General features: G+C 30.4%; 3 protein-coding genes across 3 annotated transcripts; 1 reads left to right on the forward strand and 2 right to left on the reverse strand.

The window, feature by feature from the left end:
• The first annotated feature begins 318 nt into the window (after window positions 1-318).
• LOC148229445 (uncharacterized) lies at window positions 319-1,045 on the forward strand. Its single transcript, XM_088197691.1, has 2 exons — window positions 319-354; window positions 424-1,045. The coding sequence occupies exons 1-2, from the start codon at window positions 346-348 to the stop codon at window positions 931-933; spliced, it is 519 nt and encodes a 172-aa protein (XP_088053817.1). The 5' UTR covers window positions 319-345; the 3' UTR covers window positions 934-1,045.
• Window positions 1,046-2,451: 1,406 nt separating this feature from the next.
• LOC148229446 (uncharacterized) lies at window positions 2,452-8,070 on the reverse strand. Its single transcript, XM_088197696.1, has 2 exons — window positions 7,984-8,070; window positions 2,452-3,029 (listed from the first exon to the last, which is right to left on the reverse strand). Exons 1-2 carry the CDS (start codon window positions 7,990-7,992, stop codon window positions 2,601-2,603), a joined length of 438 nt encoding a protein of 145 aa, XP_088053822.1. The 5' UTR covers window positions 7,993-8,070; the 3' UTR covers window positions 2,452-2,600.
• A 6,312-nt stretch (window positions 8,071-14,382) lies between these two features.
• On the reverse strand, window positions 14,383-22,254 carry LOC148229447 (uncharacterized). Its single transcript, XM_088196845.1, has 4 exons — window positions 22,133-22,254; window positions 21,060-21,637; window positions 15,250-15,427; window positions 14,383-15,181 (listed from the first exon to the last, which is right to left on the reverse strand). Exons 1-4 carry the CDS (start codon window positions 22,142-22,144, stop codon window positions 14,528-14,530), a joined length of 1,422 nt encoding a protein of 473 aa, XP_088052971.1. The 5' UTR covers window positions 22,145-22,254; the 3' UTR covers window positions 14,383-14,527.
• Between the last annotated feature and the right edge of the window lie 3,470 nt (window positions 22,255-25,724).

The raw sequence follows: 25,724 nt of genomic DNA on the forward strand, positions 1-25,724 counted from the left end.
GTGTACCTAAGCGAAAGTAATTATTAGTAATATCATAATGACTGTATTTGGTAATATATCAGGTTTATTAATATTAAAATAAATATTACATATGTATATCTTTTCCGTCTAATAATAATTGTTTCACTGTACATTTTTATTTTCAATATAAAAAAATGTAATAAATTAAAAAATATTCATTTTACATTCATATGCGCGCTTATATGTAAAATCACAATATTGGCGTAAACAAGCCCTTGATATCGGCCTTCAAAAATTCATTTCAAACCAATATAAAAACATAGCAGTTCTTCAACAGGCACAGAAGCAGTCTTCGCTTTGAAAAGACTCGACGCTCACAGCAAAATGAAATTCGTGAGTATTACCCATGTTTCTCCTCATATCTTTCTGTGCTATAATTTATTTATGGATTATAAATTTTAGGTAGCAGCTTTATTGTGTCTGGCCGCTGTAGCTAGTGGCAATCCTGTGGGATGGGCGTGGGGCGGAGCACCCTTGGGACCAGACGGTCGCGTCGTGGACACCCCTGAAGTAGCCCACGCTAAAGCTGCTCATTTTGCTGCCAAAGCTCAGGCTACACATGGAGCTTGGGGTGGCTTGAACGGTTGGAACAATGGCTGGAACGGCTGGAACAACGGATGGAATAACGGCTGGAACAATGGCTTGAACGGCTTAAACAACGGCTGGAACAATGGTTGGAACGGCTTGAACAACGGCTGGAACAATGGCTGGAACAAAGGATGGGCTAACTGGAACGGCGCCCCTGTAGCACTCACACATGATGCCCAATATCTTAAAGACACCCCTGCTGTGGCCCATGCTAAAGTAGCTCATGCAGCTGCCCATGCTTCGGCTGCCCATAGAGATTGGGCTCACGATGGAGACTATTGGGGTTACAACAACTACGCCAGTGGATACCCACACCAATGGTAGATAGATCGCTAAGATGTCGATGATGTAAATAAGATTGTTCTGGCATATTGTATTATAAAATTAATTGTATGATATAAATATAAAATTATAACTATATTTTAATAAAGAAATTGCGCAAATGTTAACATTGTTTATATTGCATAAGAGTATTTATATGATACATATCGATGGCTTAATATGTAAATTAGCTAACCAAATTTTTGGGTATGAATTTCATAATAATGATTTTCATAGCTTTGATTATCATGATCTTAAGTAAATTTGACAACCCGTTGTAACTGGAAGCAACACTACAAAATATTGAAGATGAAAAGAACAGGCGACTAGATATTACCAGATAAATCTTAAAATTCTAATATTTTAATTTACAATTTAAAGATATTTTTATTATATAGAATACAGTAAAAACTCTTAAACTTTTATAACCAGCATTTGGAATTCAGACTATATAGTTGGCAATTTTATGCTTTGTAAATGGTTGAGGGCTTTTCGTTTATTAAAGTATATTTTGCAACATCTAAGTAAAAATACGTTAATAATAATAAAATATTGATTTTAAAATAATAAAAATATATTAAAGCTACGAGAATTTAATTTATTTTAATTTTATTGTTCAAAGCTCTTTGAATTTGTATTGTGTAAATTTATCATTAAAAAGTTTATATTTTTTTCAGCAGACATCAGATTTGCATCTATGTGATATTGTGCTTCAATAAGAAATTTACAATGAAGAGTTAAGAGAATTGTAGTGCCAAAAAATAAATAAGAAGAATATCTCCTCTTAGTAGCGATTTAATAACTAATTTTTAATAATGTTATAATATATTATAGCTAGAATATATTATTGTGGATTTCATAGTACGTCCACAAAATTAAAAAATATCAATAACATACATTAAAATAAGTTAAGTCAACATTAAATGATATAGTAATTGCATTGGCACTAATCAAATAAGTGCTTTAAAACATCGACCCAAAGCAGTGACAAAAAAATAATTAGTTAAAAACGGCCGTTTATAAAAACTAGAAAATGTATAAAAAAAACACCGACATGAACATTTATCAATACAAAATGGTACTTACAGATAAGAAAAAGAGACGAGGAATACAACAAAATAATCTTTACAACATGTAGATAAACCAAAATATGTTAAATATTGCTAATCTTTATATGGTTGATATTAATTTTAAATGTTAAGCTTAATGAAGTGTATTCCACAAAATATAAACATATTTTTAATATACAGCTTTTCATTATATTACTAAATCACATACAAAAAATCGGCTCAAGCTGTAACCATTGTAGTCATATATTTTGAATTACGTGATTCTAGTGTCATAACTCAGTTTTAACAAAGTTTCCTTCATATTGCATTGATAAAACGTGTTTTACAAAATAGTTGACCCATAAGTATTTGCCCCTTATTGATAACACTAACAAAAAACCATTATGCATTATTTATTGTTGTCCTATATATTTTTGTTAGTAATAATAACTAATTTAATTAAAACAGAATATATTTTTTTATATTTTTTATTAAAATAAGGTGATCACATTATTTTTTTAAACTACATATTAAATTGACATCAGATAGTGATATGATACAATGCATCTGATGAATCGTATATACAGCATGACTTCTTTTCACACAGATTACTTTGAAGATCTACCAGTGTTGTGGGTATCCATAGGCGTAGTTGTTGTAACCCCAATAATTTTCGCGGTGAGCGGCTGAAGCATGGGCTACGGCATGAGCAGCCTTAGCGTGGGCTACTTCAGGCGTGTCTTTCAGATATTGAGCATCGTGGGTGAGCGCTACGTGGGCTGGACCGTGGTTCCAGTTGCCCCATCCGTTGTTCCAGTCGTTCCAGCCATTCCAACCGTTGTTCCAGCCGTTCCAGCCATTGTTCCAGCCGTTTGAACCGTCCCAGGCGCCATGTGCAGCATTGGCCTTTGCGGCGAAATGGGCAGCTTTGGCGTGGGCCACTTCAGGGGTGTCTACGACGCGACCGTCTGGTCCCAAGGGAGCTCCGCCCCACGCCCATCCAACTGGATGTCCAGTGGCAACGGCAGCCAGGCACAAAAGAGCTGCGAACTAAAAAAAGCATACATTAAAAATAAAAATTAATGGAAATTAATAACTTTATTCACTTTAATTTTAGTTCCCGTTCATATGTATATATAATATATATACCTAAATAACGATGATGTGATTAAACTGGTTTTATGTACATCAAAAATGTTTGCCTTAACCTCTTTTAAACAATGATTGTTAAATTGCCATTATTGTTAAATTGCCATTATTTTTCACTACGATAATGACAGACTGCATGAGAAGTTTCACTTTCTGCACTAATTACCTATTGATTATCGTTTATTTCTAACCTTGGGGAATTATCCTATAGGTAAAAAAAAATATTATTTTTTTATGCAAATTTTTCGATTTTTTTGTGAATTTCCATTTTTTTCCATTTTTAAATTAGTTTATCTTTTTACTTTTATTAGTAATAATAACTAATTTTTTAAGTTTTCTTTTAACGAGTTTCTTAAATAGTTTTTGACAATATGATGGTAGTTATCTTGTTCTCAAAGTTCGTTGTATCTCACATAAATGGCAAAAAACGTAAAAAAAACATTTGTTTTATTTTATTTTAATTGAATTTTAATTTAAAACGCTTTTTACCTTATTATTTTCATTGCTATGATTATACTACATCTTTAAAATAAGAATCATAAAAAAGGACTTAAGGTAAATTTGACAACTCTGTTGTACCTGGAAGCAACACTACAAAATATTGACAAATAGCGACAAGATATTACTTTTTTTAACAAAGTTACGATTTTTTATGTTTTGAAAAGTTGCCATTTTAAAAAAAATAGCGGATCAGACTGGCATACGAAGTTAGCTGAGATATTGAAAAAAATTAATTACATGAGTTTTATGACGATATCACTAAAACTACGTTAGTTATTGTTTCTTCAAATCTCGTTATATCCCAATGACAATAAAAATTCAAAATATTTAATTTTTATTAGAATTTAATTTCTGATTTTAAATGTTTTTACCTCATTATCTGGATATATTGAAAATTACAGCAGTTATCGTGTTTTCACAAGTTCGTTATGTCTTATACATATATCATATAAAGCAGGCCTCAGCAACCTTTTTTGGCTGCGGGTAAAAATAATTAAAATGTGACTATTAAAAAGACTATTCGGGTCAGTGAATATTTTTGGTCCTAACAACCATATATGTGGTCTAGTCGTGACATCGTAACACGTAAAAAAATGATATTTGCAGAACTGAAATGGTTCACTTCAAATCATCAAACTTGGTGACCCGCGGGTCATAGCCTTGATATAAAGTATATATGCATATTGTATATATTCTATATTTAGCATATATGTACTACATTCAACTTATAATTTTATATTTCAGCAGTGATGTATCTGCCATGGCCACGAATTTTAAATAAATATGTATAATATACATTTTGACTGAGGATTTTAGTGTATGCTGGTTATAGGTTGCATTGCAGCAAGTCACGTCATGAGTTCCACAAGAAAGAAATAATCAACTATTTGCACCATGCTCAAATTATACAAATTTATGTTTTATAAAAAAATAATAGGCATATTTTAACTGGTAGATTGTGTGTTAAAAGTATAAAAATTGATCATTTAGTGATTGATGCGACGACCGTTCATCGCGTTGCGCCTCGCGACGACGAGTGACGCAAACACAAAAAATGTATTAGGAGAGCACGAGTGCAAGGCGGTAGAATTTCGACGAACGGGAACAATAATTTATTTCCGACGGGGCGGCGGCCACCTTGTTTGTCCGCCGCCGCGGCCGCAAACGAACTGGATTCTATTAAGAGCGCATGAAGCAAAGGGCGTCATTACGGACGAACGAGTGCGGCGGCGATCCCCGGCAGCGTCGCATCGACCGACAGCAACGAACTGAAAACTATTAGGAGCGCACAAACGATAGGATGTGTCGCGAGATTGGCAATTTATTTTTAAAAAACAATAATATTATTCGCCACCATCAATCTGGGATTAAGCCTGAATACGTAATAGGACAACACGATACCAGTACCGTATGCGGCGATCTCTCACGATGAGTGACGCAAACACAAAAATTGTATTAGGAGATCACGGGTGAGAGAAAGTGTAAGGAAGAAGATTGGGAACAATATTCCGGCGGGCACGGCGTTTTAGTTTGTCGCACCGGCCGCAAACGAACTGGATTCTATCAGGAGCGCATGTACGAGAGGGCGTGTATAACGTGCAAATTGTACTCGACGATTTATTGCACCTATCGCTTTCGGCTCATGTGGCATTGAATTCTGAACTGCGGCAATCTCAGTGCACGCGTCCTTGCGAGTGTGACACGAGTAAGCACATGAGTTGTATTAGAAGAGCAGAAGTGTGATAAAATAGAATAACGGCAAAGCGACATGTCGATAAAATCAAATCGTTCAAACGCAAAAGCGATTATCTAACTGATTTTTTTTATAAATCACGAAGAAAATAACTTTTATATTTATGCTAAACTTGACGTTAATTTTAAAAACAGGATTTTCTGTTTCGTAACAAATAGAAATAGTCAGAATATTTTTAAGTTACTCTATTATTTCGATAACATTACAGATGGACAGTTTTGTTTTTGCACGACTCAAATATACGTTTGCTATGTAATAAACCAAATCGTCATTGCCCTATTGAAACATTAGTATTGCATTATTATCGAAAATGTTTAGTATAATATCTCGATAGAAATATATTTAGAAAAATATTTCAATGCAGCTATTTAGACAAAGACCCCAAAACTTATCTTAGTTATACATCTACAAATCTGCATATATGCTTTTGTGAACACCTTTTATAAAACTTTTCTAAAACATTCCCTCTATAAATATCCCTGGCTAAGTTATTGAGCCAATCCATTTTGTTTAAAAATAGCGGCCATTTCAATATTTCAAAATTATTTTTTCAAAAAAAAAATGTTTTTTTTATGTCATTTTAACGATTATTGAGAACACAATAACTGCCGTATTCTAATAATTTATAATACACCTTTTTATACTAACCTCAAAAAACTTCATAATAAATATTTAATTCCAACTATTAAAGAACATGTTCACCACCATACCAATAATTATTATAAAAATATACCGCGAGATCATTCTAACCCGTTAACCTCAAGAATCGGTGATTACGACAAAAACAAACTCAAATTTAAATATAAACACAAAATGCCAAAGCACATCTTGCTCTGACGCATACATTTTATCTATTAATTTAACAGCACCGGGTCCACGAGTTTTATATTAAAAATATATATTTATAATTTATAATTTTTTTTTTCTTTTTTTGGTAAAGGTGTTTATGTACTTTGACCTAAACTTATTTTATGTTCTTTTATTATTCTTATTTTTGTAATTCCTCTTAATTTAGCTAATCAATCGTAAATTGTGATAATGGTAATTAACCAGCAACCAATGAAATGTAAATATATATGTTTATAAAAATGTATTATTTAATTATGTAATGAACAAAAATTTAAAAAAAAATTCTAACATGAAACTAGTTTTACAAATAAATTTTGTAAATATCTCGATTTAATTTTACAAAATAGCAGCAATTTTAATTATATATTTTTTATATAATTTTAATTATATAATATAACATTCACCAATTACGATCTCCCACTCACGATAGATATTAAAAAACAATAAGGTCCATATGGCATTCGAACCTATGTCTTTCAGGTCAATAGTCAGCGACTCATACCACTAGTCTATCGTGTTCGTTCAGTAAAATTATATAGGAATACATTTTCACAATATAATTACACTGACAATTGCTAGTGAAATTATATGTTGTTTAAGCTATCATTTGGCAGGCGTGAAACGTTCATTTGCAAGATGTTTTTAAACAAACGTTCATGTTGATTAAAATATTAAAATATTATTATTGACGTCAACTAATTATTAAAAAAATGCACAGAATTGAACCAAGAACTGAAACTTAAGACGACAACCCTGAAGAATTTTGTTTCAAACATTATTTGTAGGACGACACTGTATCAGATATATTCATCATTGAAATCTGTTTCCATAAAATAATATATTTATTGAAATGTTTAATAGATTTTGTAAATGCAGCAATAGGTGTATTACGATTTTAATGAGTTTAAAATTAAACTGGTGAAGTATAATAAATACACTTTATTAGTACAATAAATAGAAAATATTTAGTTAACATATCAATTTTAATCCAAAAAAACGGTTTAAAAAATCTATGTACCCTAATCGTACTATATTTATCAGCTATACTGAAAAAAATTACGCTTTTTACGATGAAAAAATCTGCGAAATAATTTCTGCGGTTGTATATAATTTTCTCTGCATATTATGTATTTTTTTAATTCCTCTGCTAAAAAATTCGCGATTTTTCATTTAAAAATGAAATTACCAATAAAAAGTTCAGTTTCTAAGCTCGGTTTTTAAAAACTTTTTTGTATGTTTATAAGTATACAAGATATAAAACTTTTTAGGGCACGATAACTGCCGTAGTTTTAATTATATATTCTTGAAACGGCTGAAAATAGACATTGTCAGTTCGTTAGCCAGCCTGTTTTAAAATTGCAATGATTCAAAACAAATATAAAAGAAAATATTGAAGAGGTTAAAATTGTTTTATAACATTACCTGTTTAAAAAAAAAAGTTAAAAATATATTTATCTTTATCAGGAAGATTTTTTTGAAATAGTAATTTTATTTTTTTAAATTTACATATTTATGCAGTGTATTGAAAAACGAATAGATTCTCTGAAGCATTTAGAAAGCAATCTAAAATCAATACTATATTGACAATACTTAAATATTTATATAGCTGAAATCAGCGTGTATTTTTTCCATGCAAATTAATTTATATTATATTTGTTGTAAAAATAACATCTTTCATCATAAAATCTGACGAGAATCACTACGTTATAATGTATGATACTAGTTTATATATTCCAAAGATAAAATACTTACGAATTTCATGTTGATGTGTACGTAAAGCCTTTTCAGAGTGAAAACTGCTTCTGAGCTAACAGAAGAACTACAATGTTTTTATAGTAGTCCGAAGCGAACCACTGAAGGCCAATTTACAGGAACAAACCACCACCTATCGTTCCCCCTACCATTGCATATTATGTATTAATTTGGCACATGTGCGTTACACAAAAGCAACAACGCAGTTAAATTGTTATGAACGCTCACCAATGTATCAATGACACGCATAGCAAGTTTTTTTTTGTTATTTTATCAATACATTGCGTGCTTTTTTACATTGTTTATATTTACATTTTTGTTATGGTAGATTTCGATACATATGTTACCGATTAACTGTAAAACTGAAACAATCGGGTACAATAACCGAGAAAACCAAGAATGTCATGGTAATCTTCACAGTGAAATTCAGAAAACTGTAGGCATAGCAAAAAAAAAACAACTATATATGTGCTAAAATTAAAGCGAATGCAAATACAAATCAAACAAAATCTGTTCGGAACGATAAAATTACTGAGTCGCGAGTCTCACCCAAAACCATGGGTAATTTATGACATCTCAGGAAGCCCCATAATGTATCTCGATAAAGTTTTACAAAGATGGAAACAATATTGTTTAGCATTATACAAAGCAGACTTATCCAAAGAATCCAGCACTCTAAACGAATTTTAGTTTTAAACCAGATATCTTACCTGCAGAGATTTGTAAAGCTATTAAAAAACTGAAGATGAACAAAGCTCCAACGGAAATGATTGATGAATTCGGAGATAAAAGATATTAACATATTGTGTGACGTATGCAAAAAAAATGGAAAATTGGGATATGGCTTCAAGACTGGGTGGAGTCTATAATTATTCCATTGCACAAGAAAATGGTCCACCAAAACATGCACAGATTATAAAACAATTGTGCTAACATCCCGCATTAGTTAAATACTGTTATATATAATAAAATAAAGATTTCGTAATAATAAGCAATAAAATAAGGGTTTAGGACTTTTCATCGCCGGCCGATTGATTATTTTTATATTTGTATTTCAAATTATACACCGGAAATGCAGGAAGATTAGTAAACACGACGATGAAAATATAATACTATACCCATATCTGAACAAGTGGTACCGTGTATAAGCTGAAAATTTTAAAATAGCGTTTTACTTACATAATATTTATTTTTACGGAAAACAGAATCTTGTGGAACAATCCAGAAAAATCAAATAAGAAAAGATATTTCAGAATGTATTATACTTTTCATAACAGCCAGATGATAGACACGATAAAAAAACAATTCGACCGGCCATACAATATATAATATAAACCTCAATGTATAATGGACTGTAATAAATATATACATAGTTACCTAATATTTCGAAAAACAATGGAATAAATATAAAAGGTTGCTATTCATTTATTTCAATGCGCATTATTTTATTCGTTTAGTGTCTATCAAAATTTGAATCGTAACAGCAAAATTAAATTCAAAGATTTTCATTTGAGTAAGGCTAAAGGATGGATGCAGTGGAATCTTTCGATTCTGAAGACATTTCACCTGTTTCTACCACATCTTGCCATGCCCGTGTTGTTAATCCACCAGTAAGGCTTTCGGATAAGCTAAAAAACCATCGGCCAATAAAAATAAAAAGTGGTAATAAATACGTAAGAAGAAAACTCGTGTTTGTTCTGCACATTGAATAAGGCAATATACAGCATACATGTGCAGAAGTTGTGAAATTCTTCTTCATAGTGATAAATTTTTTTATACGTATCAAAAAATGTGAATAGTGTAAATAAAAAAAGTGTAAATAATAAAAATAAATATAAATAGTGATATAGTGTGGTTCATAAGTGTAATGATGAAAATAAATGTGTCCGTGACAGTTGTAAGCAGAAAAAGGACGCCGAAAAATTTGGTGAGTGCAAATTATATTATATTATAAACGGTTGTTTTACTAACAAAAAATTATAGAAGCATTTAAACATGCATGTTATTAAATTATAAATACCTGGTTTGTACCATTGCAACCATTTTAAATTTATACAAAATATTAGGAATAAAAAATACATATTTATTCGTTCATGATTTTATTCCTCAGAGATTCTTTTAAGTGCGATAATATTAGTTATTTTTAATTATTCTACAATAATTTATCCGAATTGTATCTTTTTTCCTCTGTTTCTTAATCTGTGAATCATTTCGGTTCGGAAATTTGTAAATAACAAACACCCTAAGTTAATGGATGATATTTTTTGGAAGTTCTTTGATTACTGTGTTATCTAATTTATCTACATATACCGTAACGATTTTACGTTTTAATTTTAAAATAACAGAATTTTAAGTTGAAAATCTTTGTTAATTGATATACTATCAACCGGGATGATTCGATTTCTTTTGATTGGATTGGATTTATAACCTAGCCAGACAGTTTGACCCTGAAATTTATATCTGTTCAAGAAGTGTAACATAAAATATTTTTTTATTTGAAATAAATAATTATGGTTCATACATTTCATAAAAAAATTCACGTTCCCCAAAATGCTCGTTGCATTGCATCGCAATAAGATAAGATGACTATCTTTACAAAAATTTGAAGTCAAATATAACATATTTTTTATTTGATAGTACGTAGAAATGTATACTACCATCTCTGATTATCATATAGAGGCAAACTTGATGGTATCACAGTATCTTTTTAATAAAAGAAAACGCATGGCTACTAAGCAATGTTCTTTCAAGACTCGTATACGAGTCCTCGGGCGTTAAGCTGTTAATAGCTAATAATATTATTGTCGTTAATAGCTTTTTAATTGAATGCGCATTCCAGATTATATTTTACAATATAAAAATATCTATAAATACTTATAATTAATAGATAATTTACATGAATTATAAATATATTTTCGTCAATAATATTATATGAAGGTATTAACATTATTTAAAAAAAATTGCAATGATCTTTTTTCAAAATGATGATCAGGATACTTTTTTTGCTTTTTATAAAATATGTTATTATAATTTGATAACAACATAAAAGCATACGATTTCAATATTAATGCACAATTAAGTAAAGTGCACAGGTTCCAATGTTGTAATGGCTTATTTTCAACAGGCTGCGGCTCTTCAACAACATTATCAAAGTCTGGTAAACTTTCTTGTCAACCCAATGAATTATGATCACAGTTCACAATAAGGAAGAAACTACGTTGTACGTGACAGGGCAATTTCAGAACTTAACACTGTTTCGTACCGACGACCTTCTATTTACCAGTGCTAACCTACCAACGAACACACCCTTTGATTTAAAACACAACAATAATTTTATCTTGGTACCTGTCGCTGTCGATGAATTATTTAAGTTATCCTTGGAATTTGCGCTTTCGTTGCAATGTTTTAATTGAAACGCAATTTCGCGCAGTAAATCTTTTGACAATGCGACGACTGAGTAATTATATGATTTATAGTTTGTTTTCTTATGAAATGGAATACATTTCAAACATAGTGTTTTATAAATTTCTTAATTTTTCTGCATTTTGTATTAGTTACAACCTTGCAAACTACATAAAAGGTATTGTAATTTGTAGTAATTCCACAGTATTGATTTGAAAGGTGTATAAGCAATTCATGAATTTATTTCCAATAGAAATTTATAATATAATGATAGGTTCGTTGTTTATAAAAATGTTTGCAAAAAAATATATTATATTATATAATATAGGCGTAGGCTTAGTTATAGGCGCAATTTTTTTCATCTTCTTCGATCGGTTTAATCGATTAAAATTATTGTTATTCGTGACACGTGCTATAAAAAAATTATTGGGCGTTTTCGATGCTTTTGGACGATAAGTTTTCAAGGTCAAATTATATATTGAATTAATTTTATATATACAATAAAACCAGTAAAATATTATATATACGTTTATATTTAGACTTTTGGAATAGAATGATATTTTAACATATTTTAATTTTAATTATAATTTATTTTTTCAATTATAATTATTTTTATTTTATATAATGAAAAATTGATTTAAAGAAAACTTTTGAATAAAAATAATTCAATAATGCCATTTTTATTTAAGTACATGAAGTAATTCATTTCAAAAAAATGAATTACTTCATGTATTCCATATAATGATCTGTTTATATAGTAAAATCATGTTTTTTTATAGTAATACGCTTTATCTGTTTTAAATCAGTTTTACAGTCGCAGTGGCAGTAAGCCTTTTTATCCTGAGTTCTGCGATATGCTTAGTGAATTAGAGTTTGGAGTCTATATGTATACGAATCTCGTAATTTTTACCAAAAAAATTGTTGCATCTTCAACAGTTGAATGGTTTACTTTATCAAAAGCAACGAGAAAGTGGTGATAATATTGTAGTTAATTGTAGCGATAAAGGTTAAAACGTTAAAGATTAAGTACGGAATAGCGTAGTCCGTAACGTCTCAGACTAGTAAATCTGAAGTTGCGGGCTCGAGCCCCGGCAGCGGCACTCGAATTTTTAATAATAAAAATGCGCTATTATTAAAAAAAATTGGGCCTCTAAATATATTCTTACATATGTAGAATAATTAGAAACATATTAAGATGCATTTCCAAACATCTGTAACTACGTTGTTTAGGATTAAAGTGCACATTTTTTACCATATTAAAGCAACTGAATATTAAGCATCCATTTTTTTTAATTGCTGTAAAATTAACAGCTATAGAGCAAGCTATGTAATTAAGGCCATATGTATCAAGCGGAGACTAAAAATAAATATAAATATTATCATATTATACCTATGGTGGCCGATTGTCAAAGGAATATTTTACCCCTTCGGGGGTTCCTCAAGGATCCAATCTGGGACCTCTGCTTTTTGTGTTATTTATTAATGACATAAATACAGCAATTAAAAATTCAAGTTTTCTTCTGTACGCAGATGATTTAAAATTATATAAATGCATTCGATCTGTTGCGGACTCCTTCTCTCTACAAAGTGATTTAGACTCTCTGTGGAGATGGGCTTTCGTTAACCGTCTGCCCTTTAGTGTCGGAAAGTGCCATACTGTGTCATTTTCTCGATCCCGTTCGCCATCAGCTTATTTCTACCATCTCGGTGGTAACATTTTGACTAGAGAAACTTCCATTAAAGATCTCGGAATCACTTTCGAGAGCAAATGGAGGTTCTCTCTACACATACACGACGTCTATGATAAATCTTCCAAGATGCTCGGCTTTGTTATGAGGAATGCCTTTCACTTTGACGATCCGTCAGTTATTCGCATCCTCTATGACACCTTAGTTCGTAGCATTCTTGAATCGGGATCTATAATTTGGAATCCCCGAATAGCCAAATATTCCCTTTTAGTGGAAAAAATTCAAAAAAGGTATTTAAGATACCTTTACAAAAGGACATTTGGTTATTATCCGTACTTATATCCCAGCGCCTTTCTTTTAGGGGCGTTGGGATATGATTCGCTGAATTCTCGCAGAAAGCTGTATGTCGCTAAGCATTTTTTCAAACTACTAAAAGGTGCTGTCGACAATCCAGCTATTCTCGAGGAATTCCAGTTTTGGGTTCCGGAACATTTTCGAGAATCACGATCGAGACCTCTTTTGGTGTCAGTTAGGGCTAGGACATCCGCACTTGCCGACTCGCCTATGGCTGTGGCCATACGGCTCCTTAATACGCTTGCATTACATATTGACCTGTTTAATGTTAGCTACAAGGAGCTGATCCAGTTTGTTTCATTTAATTTTGATATTTTATAATTTTTTGTTATGTTTATTATTTTTAAGTATTGTTCTATTTATGTATATATACGTTTTTTTTTGTTTTATAAATTTAAAATTTGTTTTCGACCATCGTGGCGCATTGGGGTAACCTGTTAGGCCACGATGGTCTTAATTTAATCTAAAAAATAAAAATAAATATTGCTTTTCATCGCTTAACTAAATAGATATAGTTAGAAGGCCTTTTGGTGTTTTTATGAATTTAAAATAACCATTAATACTTTAAGCTCCGTATTGCGCATTGATAATTAGAAAATTTAATATAAACATATCTGAAACTATTCAGTCTCATCGTAGCCATAAATGTCTTTTAGTTTTTATAAAATATTTTCTATTTATAAATAATTAATAAATAATTTTTTGTGTTAATTATTATACAATGCCACTTTGCGACTTCCTTAATAACAACACTGCTAAATATATAAAAATAATTCTACCAATATGTTCGCGTTTATCAATTAAAAAATAAAGTATATGAATGGTTAAAACTAGTAGTTCCATTACTTTTGATGAATTGAAGTAATCAACAATATTTTTTTCCTATAAAGTAAAATTATAATTAAAGACATTTCATATTTAATAAATAAATTATTTATTAATTTTTTTTGCCATAACATTTGATCTGTACATAAATATTATGCACCGTGTATTAAATCGGTCGGTTTATTTTTATATCGTTAAAATGTTCGAGTGAGGGACACAGATGACTAAAACATATATCACACCTTAAGCTTCATCAATAGTTATTGAATCGTTTCCTAATAATGGTATACGTATGGGTAGACGTGGTTGGAAGCGGCGGCGACAGCGGCGAAGTGGTTGGCCTTGGCGTGAGCTACTTCTGGGGTATCCTTTAAGTATTTGCCGTCGGGTGTGAGCTCAACATGGGCTGGGGCGTAGACATGAGCTGGGGCATAACCATGGGAAGCGGCTGCTACAGCTGCGAAGTGGGCGGCTTTGGCATGAGCTACTTCTGGGGTGTCCTTCAAGTATTTTCCATCATGAGTAAGCTCAACATGGGCTGGAGCTCCATGGACGGCAGCATGGGCGGCGAAGTGAGCAGCTTTAGCTTGGGCTACTTCAACGGTGTCTTGCAAGTATTTTCCGTCGTGGGTCAAAGCTACGACTCCGTGGGTAGCGGCAGCGTGGGCAGCGAAATGAGCAGCTTTAGCTTGGGCTACTTCGACTGTGTCTACTACGCGTCCGTCATGAGCTAATGGAGCTCCATAATGATACACTCCGGCGTAGTAGGGAGATACGTATGAGCCGTAGTATGGAGATACGTAACGGGCGATGTAGTGTCCATCATCATTTGGACCGAAATCTTGAGATTCAATGAGACCCTCACCCTTCCAGCTTCCATCGTCTTCAGCGAACGCTAATCCGCTCAAGCAGAACAATGCCACCACAATCTATAACATAAAAAATAATGAGATACATTTTTATAAGACATTGTTAGTGAATTATTGTATTTACTTACCATGGAGTTCATTTTGGATGCTGAATAAGCCTTTTCCGACGAGAAAACTGCTTTGTGACGAATCTTTGCTAAACAGGAGTCTTTATACCTATCATCCGACACACGTGGTGGGGGAAATCTTCCGAAGCTCACAAACACATCGACATTGTAAACGGCCTCTGTGACTTTATTAGCATTCCTACGCCTGGTCCCCAATGTTGAATCTAAAAAAAGTGTAACGCCTAATTATTAGCATATATGCAAATCAATTATGTTGCCTCCGACATTGTTGTTGGCATTTCCAGAATGAGATAATTGCAGTCGCATCGTGTGCATTGTCGCTACACTACTTTTCCTTTAACAATGAAAAAATCGGCCTTGTAGCTTAACATCTGTATTATTATATCTATCTGATCCAGATTGTTGTTTTTGTGTTTAACTAACCCTAATATATTGCGTGTTTTGCTCCTAGTGATATTTCATAATTATTTATTATGATTCAATCGTGTTCAATAAATTTAATGTTTTTGCTAAAAAAACATGCCAAAATATAAATTATAGTCCATGTTAAATATTATTTTTTAAGATATGCTTAAATATATTTACTATCTACTTTTCTCGACGTGTCTTAAATCATAGAATTACTTTTTCAATTTGTATTAGTAATTATGAAAAAAACTACAAAGTAATGTTTATGTATAAGATTCTTTGTATAGTGTTGTTTTATCTTTATTTAAATTAAATGCTTCACAATAAAAATTAATTTTTAAAAAAATAATTTAATTTATACTTGATTCAGAAATTACAATCAGTGAAGCACTATCTCTTGCGACAATATTTACAAGTAATAAATATTTGCTAATAATTAAGTTACACACCTATTATTCTACAAAACAGATATATACACAATCGATATTGCATTAATGTATTTATTTACATACCAGCTTTACGCAAATGCACCCTGCATAAAAAAAATCGATAATATATAAAAAAAATCTGTTTCGACTAGTCTCAGCAGCGGTCAATTAAAAAAGTTAAATTTTCTGGCATGACAATGCTGAACCACACATCGCCTCTAAAAACTTATATTTATTTATATATAAGTGCAATAAGTACCTATTGTGGAGTTGTCAATTACTTCTGTTCTTTCATGCGATACTTCAAAAAATACTTGGGAATACAACCGCTGATAATTGGGTGGCAGACAAAGCGAAGTTCTTCCAGAATTTCTTCAAGCAGCTTGAAGAAATTCTTTCCCGGATATACTCGCCCACATGACTGAAGAGTATTATAAAAGTTACCCAGCATACCTTGTAGGAATTTTGTGGATAGAAAAATATATAATATTTATGTGTTGCTTGCATTATTTTAAAACCACACTAGAGAAGTGCTCAAGAGTACTTTGCACTAAGACAATGCTTTATTGTATGATATATGCTATATTCCAGGCATGGCGAACCTAGGGCACGCGTGCCCGAGGTGGCACGTTTGAGAATTTGGAGTGCACGCGAACGATTTCCAAGTTCAAAAATATTTTTTAATTTGAAACTTAAAAATGAAAATCTTGATTAAATAACCCGTGAATTATTCATTTATTTCATTTTATTAATTATCAAATGTTTTCTAAGATAAACGACAATCGTTTTAAAAAAATATAATTATTTATTTTTTCTATCTTGGTAATTTTTTTACTCCTTGGGCACGCCACACAATCGAGGAATAATATTTTTTTTTTTTTGGAGGATTTTTGGCACGCGAACCCAAAAAGGTTCGCCATGCCTGCTATATTCTGATGAAATCTGCAGTGCTCTTGAAATTGAACACACAAGTATTCTTTTAAAAAGATTCTATCAATAATTGTATTATTATATATAAAGCCTAAGGTCCGGCGAACAGTAGGAATTTAGAATTATGAATAATTTAATTAACCCTTTGTAGTCCAAAGTTTTTTTAATAAGTGTTGCCTCTAGTCCAACTCATTTTTACCACATACAAAAAAATATTTCTTCTAGATTATATGAAATAAGTTATATTTTGCCAGAATTATCTTTAGAAGTTAAATTAAATATTTATATGCTAAATATTGTTATAATTATTAAAAAAATATTTTTTTTATAATTATATTAATTTATTTATTAATGACTAGAATTTTATGTTTTTAATTTGAATTTAATTTTTCATTGAAATTTATTTTTTATAATTAAATAGAATTTAATTAATACTATTTTTGAAGTACTTATCATTATTTCAAATACGTATGGACAAAAGACTTCAAAAGGTTAACCCTTGAATGCATTTTGTTTCCATTTGCCTACAAAAATAATGGTGTTTTTTTTATAATTGCATTTAAAAATATCGTGTGTAATTTAGTTTGTTTCCAAATGCAATAAAATGCATTCAAGGTTCAAGGTGTAATATTTTTCGTTCTATTCTAATTTAAATCACTATTTTTTACACATTACTATGTACAGTAAGTGTACATTACCGGTAAGCGCGCATGTTTCTGCTTTGTTAGAGGAAGGGTTTAAATTGTATGTATATAGCAATGTTTGAAAATCACTATTATATGAAAATTAGTTGGTTTCCAAATGTCAAAAAAAGTATTTAAACGTTAATATAATTTATATAAATAATCGTCATTACTATTCTTATATTTAAAAAAAATATATATATAGAGATTAAAATTGTTAGTAAAAGGTATAATATGTAAAAGTTGAAAAAAAAATATTATTTTTATATTTCATTGAAATCAGGTGCGTACGGTGATATACATACCCTTTCGCTCGCTCGCGTGTTAAGTGACGAGATTGAGTGAGAAAAAGTGGGCTTGCGGAACACATGTAACGCACGCCCTTATCTCTCACTCACTCTCGTCACTTTAGACGCGAGCGAGCGAAAGGGAATGGGCGAAAAAAAAACACAATTAACTGATGAAAAGGTCATTCAAAAGCGGATGGATTGAGTCAAGTTATGTTCATTGTAATCATCTTACTTAAACAAGTAAATCAGTAGCCTTTTCATATTTATAAACAGGGATTTTATTTGAATGTTAATTAAAAATAGTTAATATTTCAACGCAATGTCGTTTTCCTTAAATAAAAGTCTGAGCCGCGCAATTCAAATTTTTTGTTTATTTTAATTGTATGTCCATTCATTTAATTGATATAATACTATAACATTTAAGATTGTGAATTCGTATCTAATGTACGTATAAAAATCATAGCTATATAAATCAATGCAGATTGATTTATAGAGCCATGTTAAAATCACCGCCGTTAAAATAGTGACGAATGCGATTCGGCCCATAACGATTACATTTATTTATATTAAATATTTTAAATTTATATTAAAATAATATGTAAACTTAAAATGTTTGATGCCACTATTTTTTATATAGAGAAATGGTAGTGCTATATCTATATTATTATATTTCATTGATAATTTGTAAGAGCTAATGAGCTTAAAATTAAAACTTATTTAATGTGACCTTTAATTATGTATCACAACAATATTTATTATTTACTATGGACATATACAGTTTTATTATTCACTTCTTATAACCGGATATAGGTATATATTCATTGCGGATATTTAGATGACTAAGCCGTTAATTTTCTTACCATCCAGGAACTGATCTGTGTGACAATTCTTAATTGAGAAATTATATAATACATATCTCAAGACTACTGTATTACACAATTACTGTTAACCTAAAAAGTTAATAACCTTATTGACACATACTTTACCTTGCACGATATGTGTATTTTCAAGGTATTTTAAACTGTTTTAAAACGGACGCCTAGGGCAAAGGCGCACCTTGAAAGATTTTCTACCGATTTTTTTATAAATTTGTAATTATCTGAACATATATTGCTAAATTAAAATAATTCCCTTTTGTTCAAATGCACGTTTTTACATAATTATTTTCCGTCAATAAAAATATTGATACAGCATATAACCCTTTCGACAAACAAGGTCGCCATTATAAAATTAAACAATATTTTCACATACATAATTTGAGGCCCTCCCGTAAAATACTTTCGTTATATGTTATATCATACGTGACTAGTATTGATTTAAAAATGATCGTATGGTAATTTGCCGGTTAAATGCTTCAATTTGCATTAAAGCAACCGCAAAAAAAAACAGCTAGTCATCAATCTTTTGTAAATATGTATATAGATCGATAGAGTGGGCTGATAAATTTATTCTCACTATCGAATCATAGTAAAACGACGACCTCGCTGTTATGACATTGCCATTGATAAATAACCAAATTTTATGTATGTATTTTCGATAGCAACAATCGACAATAATCTACATACCTATTTTTTACATTGAATATATTAGATTTTTTTATATTGTCAACAACATATTATTTTAAGAAGAGCACTTTAATGTCTCTGTTGACGATTATTATTCGATGGTCAAATCTTGGGATAATTTTTATTAAATGTATTTACAAATGAAATTGCTATTAAATTATTTTTTATCTTAATGATTACCTATATACCATAATTTTTACCATAATGGTTATAAAAACTCTGTCCAATCCAAAGTTATTTCAAAATCTCTATTTTTACGAAAGACTGGAGATGAGTAACAGTGATGATGTAAAAATATATTGATTAAATAAATTTCCTATATTTTACAATTTAACTTTTAAGTAATAATATATTTCTACATCGATTCGCTCAATAAATTAAAAATAATTTCACTAGACTCTTTCTCTAGTTTCTGATAATTATTCTATAGATAGTCATATTTTAAAACTTACTTTTAATGAATAAATAAATTTTATTTATATTAAATCTTAACTTTGTACTACAATTTTAATATATATGTACATACAATTGATTTACTATATTAAATAGCACTTATTAAAAGGCAAATGGAATATAGTTCTCAAATTTTATCAACAAATTATAATTCACATCGTTAGTTACTACAACACGGGAAAAATAAATTATAAATAAAATAATTATAATCATAGGACTTTACTTGAATTAATTATTTAATAAATAATTTTAATCTTGATTTATCGAAAAATAGTTAGATGAGTTGATCTTGATTTGATATTATTTTAATACTTTTATAACTGCTCTAAAAAATATATTTTTAACAATAATTCATTGTCTAATTTTAAGATATGGGAAAGTTTATTTATTTTTCTTAGATTATTATTATTTATTTTAGTTTATTTATATTTATTTTAAAAATCTAATAATACTGAAATTATTCTTTTTTTTATACTCAATACTAGTTACATAAATTTCTAGTCTATGGTTTAAATTATAATTTTCAGATAAATGCTCTTAAAGTTATAAGCGTATTAGATTTTATGTATTATATTGTAGTATACTTAATTTCGTTTTCTTTTTTGCATTGCAACTGTCTCGTTGTCTGTCATGCGTATCAAATTTGGTAACTACTTATTTATATTTGATAATTATATAACTCATAGAAAGTACCTTTTTGATAAAATAAATAATAAAACGTGTTTTAATTATTTCTCGATTTATTTCGCATTGCATATATCACAAACTTTACTATAAATACCTTAAAATGAGTAGAAGAAAGATAGAATGGAAATAAGGATTGAAACAATAAACAAACAGAGATATCACACAACAAGAATAAAACAAATATAAAAACAGAAGGGAAACAGAGATGAAAAACAAAGAATGACTGAGAGAAGTATATACAATCGAGCTCTTACAGAGCTCGCATGAGATGAGTTAATAAGATGCAGTCGTCGTCGGAGCGGTGGATGTAGTCGTCTAAAGCTTAATAATACAGTTTTTATTCGAAAGTTGACGTTTCGGAATTACCATCCGTGTCCGTGAGCTGGTGCGTAAGCTTGTTCGTGTCCGTAGTCTGGTTGGGCGGCGGCGGCATGGGCGGCTTGGGAATAAAGGGCAGCATGGGCAGCCTTAGCGTGAGATACTTCGGGGGTGTCTTTCAAGAACTTGCCGTCGTGGGTCAGTTCGATGTGAGCCGCTGGACCAGTCCATTTTCCGTAGTGAGCGTCTGGAGCCCATGCAGCGTGAGCAGCAGGAGCCCAAGCATGGGCGGCTGGAGCCCACGCTCCGTGAGCGGCTGGAGCCCATGCACCGTGAGATGGAGCGGCTGGAGCCCAGGCACCGTGAGATGGAGCGGCTGGAGCCCACGCACCGTGAGCTGGAGCAGCGTGAGCAGCAGCAGAATGAGCGGCAAGATGGGCAGCTTTAGCGTGGGCGACTTCGGGGGTATCGAGAACGCGTCCATCATGAGCGAGAGGAGCTGGTCCATATTTGTGGATTCCTCCGTGTCCGTAGTGCACTAAACCGTGATCTCCCTTCCAGCTTCCATCATCATGTCCCCATCCGGAAGCGGACACCAAACCGACGAACAACAGTGTAACGAAAATCTGCAATAATAAATAATGATATATGATCTATCAACAATACATAATACGACACGTTTCATAATCCCAATGCAGACATTATCGCTAATTAGACAACCGCAATCGATCGCAAATTGGCTGCATTATTGCATCGCCGATTTAGATAGATTTCTACTTCTCCGCCCACGCTGCAAATTGCAGCGAATTACACTATTATGACACGAACGCATTTCAGCGTATATTTTATCATCCGTCGGCATTTCGAGGTTGTTATCGCAAACCGCAAATGATTGATCTATAAAATTGAATTTTAACTACCGATGCAAATTAGCGAATTAATAGACGGATCTGGATTACATTACAGTGAACCGCAAAGTCGATTAAATATATATGTGACTAACCAAGTTATGCAATATAATATATCCAGTGAGCGATATTATAGCCGGAACTTGAGATTATGAATTATTAATATAAATATTTATAGCGATTCTACGAATTTAATTAATGTTAAAAACTCACCGAAGAGTTCATGTTTGTGTTATTTTTCGAACTAATATGCAATGTCGTTGATAACGCTGCTGGTAGACCCAGTACTCGTTATAGAAAGCCTTTTCTTGTGGAGAAAACTGCTTCTGCGGTATCCAGAGTGCACGGACGCCTTTATATACGCCGGAGCCCCACACCCGAACGGCGGCTCTGGTGGGGCAGATTCCCCCTGATCTCCGCCTTTCGTATCTGTCTCCCCGTTCACACCGAATCTTTTTTTGGTAGAAACGGTTCTTTTTGCGCAAAGCGAGATCCGAATCGCATTAACGAAACGCATATTGGAACGTGAACAGCACGACCATTGCAAAATGCACGCAATTGTTATACATTGAAATGCTATCTATTTCATTTTTAGCATTATCAATATGAATTTATGGATCTTTATTCAATATTTATTTAATTGCTCGACTAAAAAATTAAATTCTCTGATATTGAATATGAATTTTGTAGATTAAAATCAAGTCTAACATCACTTTAATCTTCAACAACTGTATTAACAGATGTTTGGAAATGCTTCTTAATTATGTTACATATGTCGCGAATTTAAATATAAATGTTTCAATTTTATAAATATTTTGGCATTTGGCAGTGAAGTAAATCATTCAATTTTAATCGATAAGTTGATTAATTTTGGTATTTCCGATGACCTAACAAAGTTATTTCTACTACATATACATATTGTCATTATTACGATTTTCTCGTTGCTTTAGTAGTAAACCATTCAACTTTTATCAACAAGTTGATTAACCTCAGGTTCTTGAGATTTTTTTTAATAAGTATTAGGTGATTCGTGTATATCTGGATTTTAAGCTTTAACTCACTAAGCCTATCGCAGAACTTATATTTAAATGTCTTGCTGCCATTGTGGCCCTTAAACCGATATTAAACAAAAAGAATACATTACTTGGAAAATAAAATTACTAAGCACACATATCATTAGATCAGTAATAACATACGCTTGCTAGGTGTGGAGTAACAACATTGTTTTTTTTTTAATTTTAAGGTTATTTAAAATAAAGCGATAAAAATAATGTATTACACACATTTTTATACTAAACATAAAAAAACTTTATAGTATTTTAAAGAATGTCATAATCATACTGAAAAATTACGTGGGATCATATTAACCCTATGCTCTCCAAAAGCGGTTACTACTACAAGATCAAACTTAAATTTAAGTATAAACACTTATGCCTATTTTTTATATAAATTTATTTTTTACTAGCTTTAAGTTATTATATAATATCAATAGTTAGTCTTAAGCATTAAATAATTTAAATAATTCATTTATGTAATTTTTTAATTATTATTTTTTCTTAGCTAATCTTATATTTTTATAACTATTTGTTTGACTTTTTCTATTCGATATTCTTTTGTTAACTAGAAAATAGTTATAAACCAGCAACTTTAATATATGTATTTCTTGTATTTGTAATCATATATTGAACGTTTATATAAAATAAAAAAAGTAAATAATATACTCTAGAGTGCTGCATAGATACAATCTTGACGCAATGTTTTTTTCCATATGATTATAAATAAAATAAATCTTAAAATATTTAAATTCAATAATAAAAAATATATTTTTTTTTTTGTGTAATACATTTTTTAAAGTAATTATTACCTTAATCTACAACATTTTCAGTTTCTTTAAATTATTATCTTAGTCTAAAATTGTATTTTAAATGTTGACAAATACCTCTTTTTAGATCATATTTTATTAGAGCAATCTCTATAAGATTATTTGGATTCATTGTGGTGATATACTTCATTAAATCAAAAATCGTTTAGCATTTAAATATCACATTTTTTTTAAAGATAGACCCTGCGTAATTTCTCTATGATTTTTTTTATAATGTAAAAAATATATATGTTATCTTAGTTAAATTTGTTTTCTCACTTAATATTTATATATATGATTAGGTCTTAAACTATTTTAGCACCTCAATAATTAAGTCAAACTTATGATTTGATTTGAAACATTGTTCAAACAATATTCCTTATTATTAAAATAGATACAATTAAATTTTCAACATTATTCTTATACAAAGGAATGGTTGTCAGTTTGTCACTAAACACTCTATTAAACTATTCGCTATTCAAATATTTGTCTAACTATTTGTAAATTATATTTTTGAATTTATAGTGGAATATTTTGAAACATCAAAAAATGGATAAACACTAAAAACAGTTTTCTTGCGTTTTTATAACAACGCATATTGTTTTTTTTCTTCATGTGTATCGCTGCAACGTATATAAATTATTTATAACAACAAAACAATTTAAAGTTTTAATTGCCACAATTCCAGAAATTACTCATATTTTCAAGTTAATATTGTGTTGCTGTGGACTATCTCAATCTGTGGTATTGAAATTTTTAACTTTTTTAAATTAATACGAATTATTTTTAATTTAAAGTATGTCCGAAATAATTTTTGAGCCCAGCGAGTTATAGTCTTTTCAGCAGCAGGATTGTAAAAATTAAAAGTTTTAGGCAGTATATGCTCTATTATATTTTTAATTAAAATAAACAGTCTTGATACTTTTTATTGTTTTTTTTTAACTATAGTATCTGCGGGTATAGATATCTTTCATAGACACACAAATATGTTATAATAACTACGTTTGACTTACAATCAAATTGTAAATAATATTTTTTTCTGTATATATTGTAGCTACTGAAGCGTTATTTTCAGTTCGTTTATTGATCTGTTAAAAAAATATTTTTCCATTGTGGGAGCTAATTTTTAAAAGTTGCAAAAAATGCAAAAAAACGTAAAAAAACAAAATTTTAAATATTTTTTTATTATATCATATAAGATATTATATTAGTATTAATATAAAACATAAGCCGCGTATCGAGATATTCTAGCTTTTTTATTTATAAACTATATATATTTAAAGAAAATGGATTTTTTCTTAAGAAAAAAATAGTTTAAAAAAATGAAATCGTAAATATAATATACCAACAGAAAAGTTGCATTTAATTGCCTTTACAATTTTGCTCTTGAGAAGTATTTATTATCTTGCATATAGAGATTTCGCCATTTATCAAAATGCGTAAAAATTAAATGACGCTTGGCATTCTTGAGTTTATGAAATGTTATGGAAGAGAAGAGTTGGGTTTTTTTGTTTCGATTTTTTTAGTTTAGCCCTACTCAATATATAATTAATAAACATGTTAAATACAAAATGCAATACGATGCGCAATGTTTGTATAATATATTTAAAATATATATAACAATTTTGTAACAATCAAAATTATCACATAACCGAATTTTTACATTCATGTAAAAAATGAAACGTTTTCAACAATTAGAAATGAAAATGAACGCAATATACGGAACGTATCGTAAATTTCAAAAGTGAAAGTGCTTTGATTTTCAATACACCTTATTGTAGTATGTATATTCATTATAAATTACCCAGTTCATTCCGGTCAATATTGATTTCAAATTATGCATTTGCACAAATGTATTTACAATATTAAACGCGTTTATAACGATATATATAAATTATAAAGTTCGATGACATCGCTATATTACTAAGCTCTCATTCGAACGAC

This window comes from Plectrocnemia conspersa, unplaced genomic scaffold, assembly GCF_051122295.1.
Source record: "Plectrocnemia conspersa isolate PC_06_02 unplaced genomic scaffold, ASM5112229v1 ptg000011l, whole genome shotgun sequence".
NCBI classification, from domain to species: domain Eukaryota; kingdom Metazoa; phylum Arthropoda; class Insecta; order Trichoptera; family Polycentropodidae; genus Plectrocnemia; species Plectrocnemia conspersa.